At 48.3% G+C, this 16,995-nt stretch overlaps 1 protein-coding gene across 5 annotated transcripts in view; it reads right to left on the reverse strand.

Moving 5' to 3' along the window:
- The window catches only part of GRM7 (glutamate metabotropic receptor 7), a 206,873-nt gene that overhangs the window by 82,226 nt on the left and 107,652 nt on the right, over positions 1–16,995 (reverse strand). For all 5 annotated transcript variants that reach the window (XM_042013256.1, XM_042013238.1, XM_042013246.1 and 2 more), the window contains exons 3-4: positions 5,455–5,596; positions 4,344–4,498 (exon numbers count right to left, since the gene is read on the reverse strand). In XM_042013256.1, coding sequence (XP_041869190.1) covers positions 4,344–4,498; positions 5,455–5,596 — 297 coding nt within the window. The remainder of the gene's footprint in view (positions 1–4,343; positions 4,499–5,454; positions 5,597–16,995) is intronic.

The raw sequence follows: 16,995 nt of genomic DNA on the forward strand, positions 1-16,995 counted from the left end.
AAAAATACCCAAAGTGAAGTGTTTACAAGTATGATTATGCAATTTACGCTGGCCCGCTGCTCTCCTGAGGGAGAGGCAGGAAGGGCTGTGGGCAGCACCTCATTCCCAGGGAACATCCTGGGGGAATGCAGGGCAGGGTGACCCTGTCTGTAACACTGCACACAACCCAACACTGTCTCTAAGAGAGCAGAATGAACCCCGAGCTCCTTCCCTTTGCCACACTGGGGCTGGGAAGGTAAAACACTTCAGAGGCACTAAACAGGGACAGAGAATTTCATTCTCAATTTTGCTTAAATCACCACTCTTTCATTGGTTTTTCCTCAGTTCATACCGCCCAAACAAAAAAGGAGCAGACCAGCTCTTGTTGGAAACAAAAACAAAACAGGGTTCACCATCTCTCTGGGTGACAACTGAAAATTCCAGGGACAGTTCTGTTGGTTTGCAGCATTTGCAGTTTTTATTTTTTAAAATATCTGAGCACATCCCTGTACTGGATTTGAGCCATCCCTCAACCTTCAGGCCCAGAGCTTCACAAACTCCAGCCTCAGCCCCATCCACAGCCTCTGGAATTGAATCATTAATCTGAAATCTACTTGAATCCTACTGTTCAGTTGCATCAATTCTGAGCTCAGACAGTAAAGACTGTTTTTTTCCACATCAGCAAAGCTTTTGCCAGACTTTCTAAATAATTAAGACCAAATCTATGCATTATCCTCCATATTTCTCTTACAGCTGCTCCCCTCCTTGGTTCCATCTCCCTGGGAGCTGGTGTCCATGAGGACAGAGCACACACAATTGAGAAAGGCAAGGAAGACTCTTTCAAAAGAAAAGCACTGGAGGAAAACCCCGAGCTCTGGAAGTGCTCAGTGAGTAACACTGACTGTAACAACTGTTCCCAGTACCACAGACGGGGAACCACAGGGAACTGCCCACTCTGATAAATATTGCACAGGAAAAGGTGTGGGAACAAGAGAAAGGAAGAGGTGAGGAGATCGTTGTTCACCCTCCTCACAGCTGAGGTTAAGAGGAAAACAACTTCTGGGGCTCAGAACAGGGCTTGTTTCTCACGTGAGGAGGGCCCAGCACAGCTCTGCTTTGGAAGAGCTCAGAGCACCAAGAACCAGGATACAACATCCTGCTGCCACGTTGCTCTATAAGTAAATAAGTAAGTAAGTAAATAAATAAATAAAATCTGCTTTTTTTCCTCTGAAAGCCTCTTCAAGCTCTTTCAAGTTCCCTGTACCTGGCTGAGCTGCCAGTGGAGTGTGTTCCCAACTTCCCAAGGAGTGATTCCTCTTTCATGTGCACTTCTCTGGCTCACTGTCTACTGCAATTATGCAAATAATATGCAACTTTATCCTTTCAGCATAATTACATCAAACACAATCAGGCTATATTAAGACTGACTTAAGATGAATGAATTCAGTTCATCTAATGATTTCCTAAATCCCCCCCATGGGACTGTGGCAAAGAAAATTCTGTCCCAAGAGTGACATCAAGTACCAAGACAGACATGAAGTACCAAGACAAATAACTCTGGATCTGGGGCCTGATCCTACAAAAAGCCAAACACTTTAGGCCCCCTCTGGAGTCAGAGGCTGCTGGGATATTCCCACTGTCAAAAAAACAGGACCATCAGCTGGTACCTATGGACACAGGTGTAAAACCACAGCACACCCGCACTTCTCACCTGTGTTTTGAACTGAAATCACGCCTGAGGGTGAAGAATGACTAGAAAAATGATTTTTTCTCTGTACAATGAGTGTTTCAGTTTGTGACTTGTGTGACCAACAGCTCTACAGACAAAGCCCTGCTAATCCAAAGTGTGCCATGCACCCTGAATTCGCAGGCACATCCTCATTCAGTGCAGCTGAGCATTCCCTGGCTGATTAGCCAAACATTATTCCCTTTGCTGTGGGAAGAGGCAGTGTCAACATTCAGGTCAAGGCACGGGAGCTGCAGTGATCTCTCTGCTTCCAGCAAGGTTTCTTAGGAATGTTTTTCCAACATATTCCAAATACTACTTAAGACAGCGATAAAAGGAAAGGAAAAAAAAGAAGAGATGCTTTTGAGGAGTAAAATAAGGGCAACCCCCTCATTCATGACTTGACACAGATTTTCACTAAATCCAGTGGGACTTGAGCTGGCACTTCACTGTGGCCCTGACCTGGAGCCTGGGAGCCCCAGGATGCTGCATGGAAGGGGCCTGGGCTGGGATCTGCTCAAGGCAATGGGCTCCAGTCTGCTTATGCAGTTTGCTTCCTTCCATTTGCAGGGAAAATCAAGGTGCCTTATTTCTTTTATTTTATGCCCTCATCGAAAGAAATGTGTTGCTGAATTTTAGGAAGCAAATGTTCCATTTCTGGACGATGAAAGAATGACATTAAAATGTCTAATTCCTTTCTTTGTGTCTCGTGGCCAAATGAAAATGAAACAACAGAAAGGAAAACAGAACAACCTCCAGCAGCCTGAGCACAGGGAAGGCAGCAATCCAGAGGGATTAGGGCCTCCCTGAGCCTGGAAACACCAGTGCCTGAGGATTCCTGACACCTTCACTGGCTGTTCTCTTGGTGAATGACACAGAAATGGGACCAGTCCAAAAGGAGAAATGGGGGATCTGGAGAACTGCTCCAGTAGCACCAGGATCTGTTCCCTTAACCACCCCTCTGCCCCTGTGACAGCAGGAGCAGATGGCACATCCAGATGGCAATTAGGGATGGCTGGATGGGACTGGGGAGGGTAGGAACCAGCCCGAGCCTTTGGAGTGGCCACGGAGCAGCCAGGAACCCTGTGCTCTGCACAAGGACGCCTTGCTCTGCCTCCCTCCCCCAGGCACAGCACCCACTCCTGCCCGAGGCTTTTCCTTCCCAGAAAGTCTCATGGAACACACAGACCCCAGAATGTGTGTCTGCTGCTAAAGGATACCTCAGTCAGAGAGATTTGTAGGCAAAATGCAATTCAGGCACCACAGTAATGCCCCAGGCTATGTGGCCACGAGTGCAAAACGCACCCAGCCAACCTCAGGCAGTTCTCCAGCAGAGTCACTGAATAAGGAGGTATTTGCAGGCTCAATAAACACAATTTTTTTGCAGCTACATCAAACACACTGATGTTTACAACTCTTATTTAACTGACTTTCTATACCTGAACTCTTCCACTCTACCATCCTCACTCATTGTGTCCAAAACCCCCTCATGCTTCCCACGACAGGTTTAATGTGTAACGTAAAAAGAAAATACTTTAAAACAAACAAACGTGGAAAGTTTTTGTTTCTGTGTACTGTTGACAGAATTTTCGTTTCTGTGTCAGAAACCCTCAGGGATGAATACAGACAGTGTGAAAAGCTTATTAAAATATCCTGCTTTTCAGAAACAAACCACTTCATTGTCTGTCAACTTTCTGTATTTACAGAGAAATAACATCCAAGAGTGCCTCGGGGGGTTAAAAATGTAAAAGAATGAAGCAGATGATCTACCTGAGAGGAATAACTGATGAGCAGGGAGCGCAGGCACAGGGAAAATGCAAATATTTGGTTTTGCAGGCAGTGAAGACACCAGAACCCCTTTTAATATGGGCGATGTGCTCGAGGACTGCCCGCAGACCCTGCCCCGCCAGGGCCAGCAGAGGAGTTGGGTTTCCCTACTCAGTGCCTGCCCTGGAAACAACTTTCCCTCCATATTCCAGAGAACACAGACTCTGATCAACCTCTCTGCTGTCCAGAGGAAGCCATGTGGATGCTGAAGCATCTTTACACACAACAGGATTAACAGACTGAGGCAAGATCAGACAACAGACACTTCAGAGCACAATGGAAAGCTGAGAAACAAAGGGATTAAATAAAACAAGTTTCCCAAAATTGGGCATATACATGCACTCGTACAAGTGTGGATATTTCTGAAGCACACAAGCAATATGGATAAACACAGTGCCTGATCTGAAATGAAAGTTAAGCTGAGTTTAAATGGAAACCACTGATAGAAAAACAGTTTTACTCCTTCAGTAGAAAACTTCTCTGCTTCAGAGAGGAGACATAAATTGCCCAAGATTCTCCCTCCCCTGTATGCACATGACAGGCTCAGATCAGTTGGGTTTCTCTTTCCAGTGATAAAGCCTTGTCACATCCCCCCAGCCTAATGCAAGCTCTGAAATCAGGCCCCTGAGAACCAGCTGCTGGCAGCTCCCCAGCTGGGGAAACAGCCTCGAGTTTCCACCTGAGGAACAGGGACATTCAGGGGAAAATCAGGAGCTGGAGCCGTATTCCATGGGCTTGACCCTGTGTGCGTGCACGCGTTGATCCCCACACACTCAGCAGGAGCAGGAGGAGGGGCAGGACAGGCTCTTACCCTCGATGGTGGCTCTCTTGGGCAGGATGGTGATGGCTCCCTCGGCCACGTCCTCCTGCTGCAGCAGCGGGCTCACCTTGGAGCCCCACGTGTCCGAGCCCACCCACAGGAAATGCCCCACCTGATCCGCCCTCTTGGCAGCCGCCAGGATTTGCCTGTGGAAAGGAACATTTGGTTTGCAACATGATTTTATTTAAATGTGGGGTTGCTTCAGAAAATGGTATGTGGCAATGGCACAGAAGGGCTGGGCTCGATGAGCTCAGAGGTCTTTTCCAAGCTGACTGACTCTGTGATGAACAGGAACAGCACATTCCTGAACCCAGCAGAGCTCAGGGGCTTGGGACACTCTGCATCACCAGGGCTCTGGGCAGCCTGGGCCAGGGAAGGATGGAACTGGACGATCTTCAAAGGTCCTTCCAAGCCCAAACCACCCCATGATCCATGCAGCACCAACGGGACTTCTCTTTAAATTCACCTTATACCCCATGACTGAGTTTCTGATTCCACTAAAACTTAAGAGTTTTTCCACTGACTTTACTGAAACTTTTTCCTAAATTCTTTTTGTCTCATTTCGTGGGACCAAGCCTCTCAGCAACTGATGATTCCATCACAATTTTAAGCTAATTTCAAATTCTGGACCCAGAATACACAAGTGAGTAATGAAATAGAAAATATTCTTTGTGTTATTTTATAAGCCCATTCCATGTGGTTTAACCTTGAGCATCCAAGTCACTTTATCACCATTAACTTTCATTTGCCATAAAACAGACTCTGAATTAATGAATTACACAAAGCAGAATGAGCCTGGAGAGGGGAGCGTGTTCTTAATTCCTCTGAGAGGAAGGGTCAGCTCTGCCATCCAACACGAGCAACCCCATGACAGGAAAAGCTCCCAGATCCTGGCCCCCATTCCTGTTCCTCCAGCATGGTCTGGGCACGCCATGAGCCAGAGCAGCAGCAGCCTCGTGCCTGGTGCTTCCCCCACATTCCCAACTCCACATCCCCCCATGGCTCCCACCAACAGACCTGTCCCTCCCTCCCTCCCCCCGAGCTCTGTTTGCTCTCCCTCTCCTGCAGAGCCCCAGGGGATGGGTGCCCCAGCCACCCTTACTTGATGTCCTCGTCATTGGCGAAGATGACGATGGCCCTGGCGTTGGGGGTCTCCAGCAGCTGCCGGATGATTTTATCGAAGTCGATGCTCTTGTCCTTGCGGTCCTGGGGGATCTTCAGGGACTGGGCGATGCAGAGCCCACCTGTGCCAGAGAAAAGGACAAAGGGACCTTCAGAGGAGGAAAGGAAGCTTCAGGGGAGAGCACGGGACAGGCAGTGGGGAGTGCACAGCCCACAGGGGAGCCTGGCAGGGGAGGAACTCTCCCGTGGGATCACTGCCCTTCCAGGCACTCCATGGCCAGCTTCCAGAGGGATCCACGCAATTCCTTCTCTGATACCTACAGCCTGCATGGCTGGGGAGGGTCAGGGATTACACAGGCTGTGCCCAACCCACGGGAGAAAAGCAAAATAAGCGAAGACATGGGCAGTGGAAGGATGAAAATGAGAGGAATTAAAAAAGGAAACAACAGCAACCTGAACAAGCTTAAACTGATGAATAAACCCCCAAAACAACAGGCTGAGAGGCAAAAGGTGCTGACAGTGTATTGGGCAGGTTTTATCTCAGTGAAGGGCTGAGATTCTTTTTGATTTTGCAACTTGAGGGCTCCTGGGGGGAAATGCTTTCACTGGAATGACTTATCTGGAATAGGAACAGCCAAAGTTGAGATACTGGCAAAACCCACATTGTGCAAGAAAATCCTTACTCATTCAAGTGCCCACCACCAAATAGGATGGAGAGACCCAAATACTGAAGCCTCAAGATAAAGTAGGTGTGTGAATGGGACTTCTCAGAAACACCCAGGGAACACAGCAAAGAGCATCAGCATAGCCCCAGATACCTATGGCCAGACCAACAAATGCCCACTTTTAGCACAGTTCCCATACTACAGTTGTTTAGTTTGTTTTAGAAAAAATAAAAAAAAAAAAAATCCCATCTCCACTGACATTCTGGTTGTTGCTGGCAGATGAAAACACAACTTTTGCCTTAATTATTTTGTTTCTCAGTAGTAAACACTTTCATCTTTTGCAGCATCTTTGATACCAACCTCCTCACCATAGTGCACAGTGTGTTAATTGACAACATATCAGAGCTCTTAATAAAAACCAGCAGTGGGGATGAGTTAATTAAAAGGCAGAGATTCACAGATAGGCTTTAAAACCCAGATTTAAAAGTCCTGGTAATTGAAGCACCTGAGGAGGTGTTGGTGGGTGAAGAACCTGGAGGAGGAGGCGGCTCAACTCTGGAGCATCCTCCCCATCCCAGGGCAAAGCAGCCACGGCAGCACCCACAGAGAACCATGGGACAGCCAGGAAAACCAAACTCCTGCTTGGAAATGGGGAAATCTGGCTCTTGTGCACATCCCTGAGCTCCTCACAAGGCACGTCAGGCTCGTTTTCCCTGATTTTTGTCAGGGACAAGCTGAGCTGCAGTGGCTGCCTGAAGGCAAGGGAGCTCTGCTGGACCGGCTGCTCCAAACACTCAGAGGGAAAACGATTGTTTCAGTGGGAAGAAATAAAACAGTGAAAAGGAAAGGCTGGGAAAGAATAAAGGAGAATAATAACCCCCAAGTTTTTCTCTGACTCACATAAAACATTCATTTTGGTTCGCAATTATCACAACCTGGGCTTTCTGCAGCCTTTTTTTTTCCTTTAAAAGCAAACATTACCGAGTTTTTAAAATAAACTTCATTTTAAATGAAGATCAAAAGTCTCACTGCCAGTGAATTCAAAAACCTGAACAGTTTAAAATGCTCTTTCTATTTTCCCCAGTCAAAATTATATGGAATGAACCCAAACCCGCAAGCAGTGCTCTCCAGCTTTCCTAAAGCATCTCACTTGGCAGGAATTCCAGCTGGTTAAAAGCACAACCCCCAGCCAGGCCTGGTCCTGAGCATCCTGAGCGTTGTCCCTGCCCATGGCAGGGGTGGCACTGGATGGGTCCCTCCCAACCCAACCCAACCCAACCCAACCCCTTCTATCAGCCTGTGATTCCGATGAACAACCAGCCCCGGTGTGCAGAGAGGCAGAAACAACAGGGTCTCTCACCTACACCCAGGACAGTGATATCTCTGCAGGTAAGAGTCCACCTACATTAAAGAATCTGTGAATCCAGAGGGGAAAAGAACAACCCTCCCAACCAGGTGACATGCTGTTGTTGCAAAACTATAATTAAAAAAAAATAAATTATTTCATATTAAGTAAATGTGACCAACATGAAGAAAGTGCTTGGAAAAGGGGCTGGAATGGCTGGAAGGCTGCTGGCTCTGCAGCCACCCTGCAGCAATGACATCCATTGTGTGGGTCACTCACCCACGGCCTGCATGGAGAAGCCAAAGCTCCCATTGTTGTGGATAATGGTCACAGCTGAACAGAGCAGCCTTGGACAGAGCCACAGCTGTGGCCAGGCTTCCACAGCCAGCAAAAACCCTCTAATGCAGCATATGCTGCCAAAGCTGCGATTTCCAGGAGCTTTTGAAAGGAAAGAGGAGCCAGGGTGGGGAAAGGAAACAGTCTGGAATTTGAGAGGGCTGTCTCAGACCCTGTTTGTGACAGTTTTCCACTCCCTTTGGGAGGTCAGCTCCTGCTTTCCCTGCTGTCCAGTGGGGAGGGCGAAAACCGGAGCTCTGTTTTAAGCTGCCCACCTGGGAAGGGTGGCCTGGGCAGACACCATGGGCTCAGCCCCTCAGGATGGGGAGCTGCTCTCAATCCAGGGAGTGGGAGAGCTTTCCCAAAGGGAGCAGATGACCTGGTAACCTGCTAGCCTTGGCACTGCCTCTGGTCAAAGGAATTATGGATAAATGGATAGGAGGAATGGATATTACTATGGATAAATGGCAAATATCAGAGAACACTTTGTCACCCCTCGGCAAGCAGAGTGCCCAGGGAACTGGGTGTTTGTTTTCCAAAAGGCACAATGGAGTAAGTTCAGCTTTCATATCCTCACCCCACATCCCATTACAACAGGAAACCTGTGCACAGTTATTGAAACTGTCAGGTTAATTCACAGCACTTCCGAGGGAAAAACCTCCAAGGGAATTAAGTGGTAAAAACATGAAAGCTGCAAATTCGGGATCCTGTCATAGGATTCCTGCAGTAATTCATTACCCCTGGTGGCCTGGAGAAGTGACAAATGCTCTGAGCAGCACAAAGTGCCCTGGCAGTGGATGACATGTCCGGAGAAGCTGGGGCTGCCCCTGGATCCCTGTCAGTGTCCAAGGCCAGGCTGGACAGGGCTTGGAGAAGCCTGGGACAGTGGGAGGTGTCCCTGCCATGGCAGGAAGCGTGGAACAAGAAGATCCTTAAGGCACCTCCCAACCCAAACCATCATAGGATTTTATGATCCCATGAATTTGCGGATCCCACACCATGAAATAACCAACATGCTCACGTTGCTGGGATGAAGGGTCGACACACAGAGCCCATCCACCCACTGTGGAGTGAGATCCAACAGCACAAGCCCTCTGAAGGATGAGCACGAGAGGATTTTTGCCCTGGGGATTCCAGTCCTGTCTCAGAGCCGTGGATGGAGGTCAGGCCCCATCGCAGGACGCTCCAGCACCCGCAGCGGGGGGCAGGCAGGGACTGAGCCAGCGGGGTGGGGAGCACACGGGAGCTGGGGACACAACAGAGCCTGAACAATCCCCTGGCTGCTCCTGTCACCCCTGGCAGCCCCTGAGCCATGCCTGTGACAGGCAGAGCCCTGGGGAATTCTCACAGCTGGAGCAGCCACCGTTAAATTGGCCGGGGCACTGAACACCCAACGCCGGTGTTCAAGGTGATGCACGGATCTGGGAATCAAAGTGCTGCTCCAGTAGCCATGGATACCCCTGATTATGTGCTATTTGGATTCTGCTACAACACTAAGTACATTATTCTGCTTCCCTGAAATTCTCCAGGAGCTATTTTTCTTATCACCACTTAATTGGATTATCAGGTAGCGAAAGAGACAATTTAACACTTTTTCAGCTGATTTATCTGCAGAGATCCTCTTTTGGGGGGAATCACTTTTAGCAACACTGAAAACATCATGTCACGAAGTTATGTTGGTGCTGATGATTATTAAAAGGAACTCTCAATTAATTTGATTAACACGTTCCTTTAAAATTAGCAGCTGCCAAGAGCTGCCTCCTGGATGTTTATCAGAGTTATGGGAACAACAGACAAAGCCCCTGGCACAGCTCAGCTGCTCCTCCATTGGCAGCGATTCCAAGAGCTTCCTCCCTGCACACCAGTACAAAAAACACCCCAAAATGAAGATTTTAAGGATGGTTTGTTGGGAAGGGTGAGAAAAGCTCAGGTTAAGTACGGATGGTACCTAGACTTTGTAATGCAAACAATAAAAATAAAAAGTCTCCAAGTGCAGGAGAGCTCTGATCCCTCAGGAAGAACTGCTGTGGCCCCATGATGCTCCAACAAGCAGGATCCCCCATCACACAAGGGGAAATAAATCAGTCAAACACTTTAACTGAAGTTTGGGGGAGCCAAAGGAGAGGAATTAACTGGGGAAGAAACCAAATAGACCTCAATGGCACACAGTAGGTTTTTTCATTTCATTGCACATTTTCCACATCACTGCTGGGTTCTGGCATTTCCTGCCATACCCTGCATATACAATTTACCAGCTGCACTGGATCTGGCTGGTGCACCTCCTGTATTCTGAACAAGAAAAGACAAGAAACCAGTGGCAGTATCACTGAAGACTGAGTTTAAAGAAGTCAGGATTCCCCCCATGTGAAAACCTGGATAGCACAACTGAGGACATTTCCCTGATAAAGCAGAATCACATCCTGAAGAACCAGAATGACAAAAGATCATTTTATGGTCCTCAAATACAGCTGGGGCTGCCAGCTTGCACCCAACTCCTCAGCAGGGACAGAGTTGTTCAAACAACTGACACAAACCCACCAAATCCTCAAAGCCCAGAGGCTGGAAATCGATCTGTGATTCCCACATGGCTCTGCAGCAGCAGCCACATCCCAGGGAGGAGTTTAGGCCCAAGCTTTGGTTTATGTTTAACTAAAAACCCTCAGTGTCCATGTTCTTGTGTGTTTCTCCACAAGAAACAATCAGATTTTCAGCAAGTTAATCAAGTGCAGGAAGATTTCCAGCCCCATTCCCAAAATTTCCGGTCCCATTCACAGTAAAACAAGTGAGCAAAGCAAATCCTGACCTGGAAGTCCAATTTTCCCTGTGCCATCATGGGACAAGGTGCCACCAGCGTGGAAGTTCACCAGGCGCTGGTCTGAGCCCACCAGAACACTCCCAACACAAGACCCCAGGGATTTATCCAAGAACTCCAGTCCATCTCTCTGGAAAGGCTGGGATGCAGAGCCTGGAGATGCCCAGGGTGATCTGTCCCAGCACCAGCTCTGCCCAAGGCACTCCAAAGGAATTTCAGTCTATGGAAATGAGCTGATGGATAGAAAAGCTCCTGCCATCCCATGCAGCAGAAATGGAAATAAATTGATTTATTCTGCCCCCCCAGTTAAACCAGATCAAGGCATATTCAGAGAGAGCTGGGTGGGTTTCATTCTGCTGCACTCCACCCACCACACACAGGTCAGGGAAATGGAACACCCTGGGCATGGAGCTATCATACTGCAAGGGAAAAAATCAATGGAGAGGCCAAATCAGCACAGAATGTGCAGAATCCTCAAGAAAAAGGAACTTTGAGTTAAAAAAACCAGCCTGTAGTGAGATCCAGAAATGCCAGCTGGGGCCTTGTGTCCTAAATCAAAGTCCTAATGAGGCTCTGGATTGGATGGTTGTTCCTTTACTAGAACAATTAATATCCTACTGCCTAGGAATCCTCACTCCCCTGTTTGCCAAGAGCTACAAAGTCCTTGCTTATGGCAGTAAAAGAAGTTTACAACTGCCCTGATCTGTAGATGGGCTCGAATTTAAATTACATCTCCACAGTATGGTAATTCAATTGTAAAAATGGAAAGTGCACCAATAATAAAATTACATTAAAACTTGGAATGACAACAATTTATCCAAGGAAAAGGATCCCTGTGGATACTCAACAGCTTTAACTTAGAAACTTTCTACACATGAAGAAGCTACTGAATCACTTCGAAATTTTATTTTCACTAATCTTGTTTATTGTTTCATTTTTTCACATTAGCCCTCATCATAACCCAACAGCAGAACACCTAAACTAATATGGAAGACTAATATTTCTAGTATGTTATTCATTAATGCTTAATTCCACTGTGTCAGACCTTTGCTGCATATTTAATGACATTCCCGGTGTGTTTTACCACCTCAAAATTGTCCTTTATTATGGCAGTTAAACTCCAGTAACATACAAAAAATTAAGACTCTCCTTGGGAACACTAAATTAAATTATAAGAATGGTGTAAGACCATTTTGAAAGATGTAGGAAAGCTCTGTTTGTGAGACAGAATAGAAGGAAAATGAGGATGTGCTGTAGGACCAAGAGCTGCCTGTGCCTGGGAATGATGAGTGAGAACAGGTTCAGCCCAGGCTTGGCTGGAGATGGGACTGGGAGTTATTGGCTTCCTAAAATCTGCTACAAAATGTGCATTGGGGCCACACAGTGCAACCATGTAGAAAAAAGCAATATAAAATAGAACTTCTGCTTCTGCTTCAAACATTTAAATGACTTTTGTTGTTACAGCTCCATGCCAAGAGCGCTGCCATGACCTGGCCTGGAGCAGAGCCCTGCAAAGGGGAAACCCCTGCTCAGAAGGGCTCTGAGATCCACCTAACAATGAAATGTTACCCCCTGGAAAGGAGATTGGATTGCAGGGAATAGAGAAGAAAACCCCTAAATCGATAAACCATTCCCTGTTTTCTTTGAAAGACCCAGAACAGGAAGCTCCTCAGCTGAAGGACCTTATTCATGCTTTGAATCTCGTCATTCAGCTGTTCCTAACAACAAAGAGAAAGGAGAGACCCCAGATTCAGACATCTGTATTAAGGTGAAGGGTGGAACTGGACACCTGTGGGATTCTGTGACATCCCGATCCTGGGGGCACCTGCTGAGCCATGGGATGCACCACCCCAGGGGGTAAAATGTTTCCTCTGATCTCAAACAGCATAAATCCCCAAATAATGCAATGATAAAACAGAATCACACAGTTGGCAAGGTTGGAGCAGACCTCCAAGACCCAGCTGGGAACCCAGCACCACCCCCGTGGGCCCCACTAAGCCTCAGCCCTGTCCTTGCAGAGCCGGCCCTGAGCCTGAGCGCAGCTCTACAGCATCCTGAGCAAAAATAGCCCAGGCAGAGTCCTCCCAAGCAGTGTCAGAACACTCCCTGAGACACATTTGCTTCGGAACAGCCGTGGGCGGTGCGAGCTCCGGCTGGGGGAGAGACAGAAACAAAGCACCCAAAATACCCCGGTTACAGCAAACCTCCCGCCCAGCCATGGCACCAGCAGGACTGGGCTCCAACACAACACCAGCTGAGCGAGCCAGGCCTCTAGCTGCTGCAGAAATCCTCAAAGGTGGCAATAAACTGGAATTCTGGAGGAGAAGCACAGGAGGCAGCCCCTGCGGATGCCCTTGGAACACCCTGGAGGAGCCCCTGCCCAGCCTGGCACCGAGGTGACAAACGCTTCCTGGAGCACCACCAGTGGCACCCGACGTCCCAACGCCAGGAGTGAGAACCCCGCAGAGGCTGGTCCTGAAATGACATGGGATCAATGTGAAACAGGTTGGATTCCAGGGAATCAACAAAGAAAGAGACAAACGGGGAAAACATTCCCTGTTTTTCTGTAAATAAGTGCTATGATTAAGGCAGAATCACAGAATTGTTGGAAAATATCTTTAAAGTCATCGAGTCCAACCATTCGCCAGCCCTGCCAAGGCCACCACTGCCCCATGTCCCCAAGTGCCACATCCACACAGCTTTTAAAGCCCTCCAGGGATGGGGAACTCCACCCCTGCCCTGGGCAGCTGTGCCAGGGCTGGGCAGCCCTTGCCACGGAGAAATTCCTCCTGATGTTCCACCTGACCCACTCTGGCCCAGCCTGAGGCCGTTCCCTCTCCTCCTGTCCCTGTTCCCTGGCAGCAGAGCCCGACCCCCCCGGCTGCCCCCTCCTGTCAGGGACTTGTGCAGAGCCACAAGGTCCCCCCTGAGCCTCCTTTGCTCCAGGCTGAGCCCCTTTCCAGCTCCCTCAGCCGCTCCTGGGGCTCCAGCCCCTTCCCAGCTCCGTTCCCTGCCCTGGACTCGCTCCAGGCACCCTCAGTCCGTGCTGAGTCTCTCCAGCTGTGGCTCAAAGCAGCCCCGTCCCCTCCATGGAGCTCTGCCGGTCACTACGTGTCACCTCCCAGCACTGCACCCCTGGCGGGCAAGGGCAGCCAGGCTCACCCCTCAGCTCCAGTCCTTGCCTCCCCAAGTGCCAGGCTGCTCCAGACAAGCCCTGGAGCTGCTCTGGCTCCTTGCAGGAAGCAATTTCCTGCCTCCCCCGCACACGGACCCAGAGCCGGGTCTGTTGGTGGCAGCTGCCTCCTGGAGCTCCACTCTGTAATTTAGGGAGCTGCTCCGTGCTGGGCTGTTCCTGCAGGGATATTTCCCCCCCCAGCAATAACGATGCCACCTCTGGATAATGAATCATTATAAACTGCAAGCACGAAATGATCTCTAATGATGAAGCTTTTCTAACTCGGGTTTGGAGTGTTCCCATGTTCCCAATCCGTTTTTTCTCGGAGCAGTAACACGGCATTTCAGCCTGCTCCCAGATAATGGCATTGCTCTGGCTGTTATGTGTCTGTTAGGGCAAGCAAAGACTTGTCACTTCTTCAAAGAGTGACAAATCCAGAGAGCAGCAAGGACACCATGAGACATCCCAGTGGGAAGGGAGGGAGGAGAAGCAATCTTTGATATATAATTTTGGAAGGAAACATGTTTCCTGGTTTTTCCACCCAAGAAGACACCAGCATTTACAGCATGATAAAATTCTTTCATGAGCCCAGTGCCAGGCTTACAAAAGCTCTGCAACAGATCAGGGACCTGGAACAGGGCCCACAAAGTAAGGGTCAAAATAGGGTTGAAGAGCTGAACCCCAGAATAAACTTCTATAACCAGACACACACCGGTCCCCATCCCTCCGAGTGGTCCCTGGGTCAGATCTGCAGGTGCCAGCTGGGATGACTGAGATACCAAACCAGTTTGTTAGGTACCACCTGGGTCTCAGATCAGTCCTCCCTTGCTGCAGCACATTTTCCCTCCAGATTCACACCCAAGGTCATTGCTGGGAGCTCATACAGTGACCACTGTTCTTCTGGGACTCAAAATGGGCACATTCAGCAAAGCTGCGAATTACAGAAATAGGTTCTGTCCCCAGCCCTTGGACAGTAAAACGGAAAATAGAAACAGAACTCTATAATTCCTTGGTCTTTTCTTGTCGTTCTCATAATCCCCATCTCCTTCACACTGGAGTAATGTTCTTAATGTACTCGACTGAGCCTTAATGACCCTCTCTCAGATGAGTACTAAAAATGCAATATAGTTCAATAAAACCACTCCTGCAGCCTGGCAAAGCCCACCCCCTGCACTGCCTGGGCATGAGCCACTCGATTTAATGGAGCTCTGCCACAGGCGGCTGTAAAAGGCACAGGAGTTAGGAGCAAGCCCTGGGAAGGCAGTCCAGGATTCACCCCAGCAGTGCCTTATCTCATGGAAAATGACCACGGTAGAGCCCAGTCAGACACCAACACTCAGCTGGGGACTCTGGAGACAGGGACTGAGAGAAGGACCTCAGCCAGGGGACACTCAGTCACACCCCAGGCCAGGCTGGACAGGGCTTGGAGCAGCCTGGGCCAGTGCAAGCGTCCTTGGCCAGAGCAGGAGTGGAACTGGACGGGCCTTAAGGTCCCTTCCAGCCCCACTCCCTGGCCACGTGTGTTCACCTCTCCCAGGAACCCCAGAAAAGAGATGGAATATGGATATCCCTGGGTGATCTCGGCACAAAGCTCTTCACTGACTGCTTTCCAAAGAGCCTTTTCAATGAACAGCCCATTAAAGACAGAGTGATTCTCTTCATTTGATGCTGGACTTGAGAGACCTATGATGTATTTGCCAATATTCAGGGTGCCCAAAGTGTTTCACTGAATGGAGACTGCTGCAGGAGTCATCCCTCCAGGAAAGCCCACACTGCCCTAAAAGCTTCCAAAAACATCCTCAACCTTTAAAGCCTCCATTTTCCCTGATGCTGCAGTCCTGAGTTTATGAACTGGCAGTGACAGTGTAGGAGAAGCTGCACTGTGCTACACCAAGAATAAACCCAAGGAAATTCACTTTACAGCAAGAACTTTGGAGAGTCAAAATATTAATGCATCAGAAATGAGGTCACAGCCTCCAATCAATCAATCAATCAATCAATCAATATTTAAACAATTTTTATGCCATGAAGAAGTTTTATCACTACGTTTTTGCAGAATCTTGACAGGGAAAGGCAGCACCAGGAAATCTGGGATTCAGAAGACCAAAGAGAGATGCCAAAAAAAAGATAAGGAAGAATTAGTATGCCGGATGTGCCCCTTTCCCTTACTGTGGGGCACTCCTCATCTTAGTCTACGCTTAATTAAAATTCCTTGTATTATTTACAGATCAAATTTCACATTGTCCCCCCTCCACCCCCTGACACGCACCTGCAGCTGCCCCGCTGTGCAGCCATCATCCCACGGCATTCCTCATATCCCATGGGAACTGAGGAGACAAGGAACTCCACTCCAGAGCTGCCAACCTCCATGTGTGACTGATGAAAATGCAGAGGAATTTCTGCCTGCTCTGTAAATCCCTGGGCTGCAGGATGGGGCTCCCCCACTGAAATCTCCCTGCCAGAGCTGCTCCGAGGGCCTCATCCCATCAGGACTGGCCTTGGAAGCTGCAGCTCTTTCAATCTGGAATGAGTGATAAGGGTCAACACATTTTCTCTTAAAAAGAGTCTGACTTGTATGGAGGAATTTAAATGATGTTCTGAGTATTACATAAATGAAAAGTAATTAAATCAATGTAACTTCTAAGAAAACAGATGTTAACTGTTATTTCGCATAAGACATCCACTTCCTTTATCTTTAATTCATTTTGTGTTCGGAAAAGATGACCAAAGTTATCTTTACTTTGCAAAAACTAGGGCAATGTGAGAGGGGGAAATTAACACTTTGATTAACACTTTTAATATTTGAAATTAATTTCAAAGCTTGGTCTCAGTTCCCAAGGTTTGTATTAATCATTTCTTCCAATATTACGGCATATTGAAAGAACTTGATTAGGTTGATTCCAAAACAGTGAGTGAAGAGACAGCTCAACCACCACTGATTAAATTCCTCTCTGGCATTCCACGTCTACCTACTCAGGGAACTTGCACTGCGGAGGAGCTGCTTTGTTACCACCTCTATTTTAAAAGAAAATGTGGATTTTTCAATGTAAAATTCTCTTTCTCAGAGCTCACACACAGAGCAGTTCATTTCAGGGCTCGGATCTGGGGTTGTGATACCCACAGAGCTCTGGCAAACCACGGCTGGTTGGGAACTCTGTCAACTCACAGAATCATGGAATGGTTTAGGC

Source organism: Corvus kubaryi, unplaced genomic scaffold (genome assembly GCF_017639235.1).
Source record: "Corvus kubaryi isolate FWS band 111438036 unplaced genomic scaffold, C.kubaryi_AGA036_p1.0 136, whole genome shotgun sequence".
In the NCBI taxonomy this organism is placed as follows: domain Eukaryota; kingdom Metazoa; phylum Chordata; class Aves; order Passeriformes; family Corvidae; genus Corvus; species Corvus kubaryi.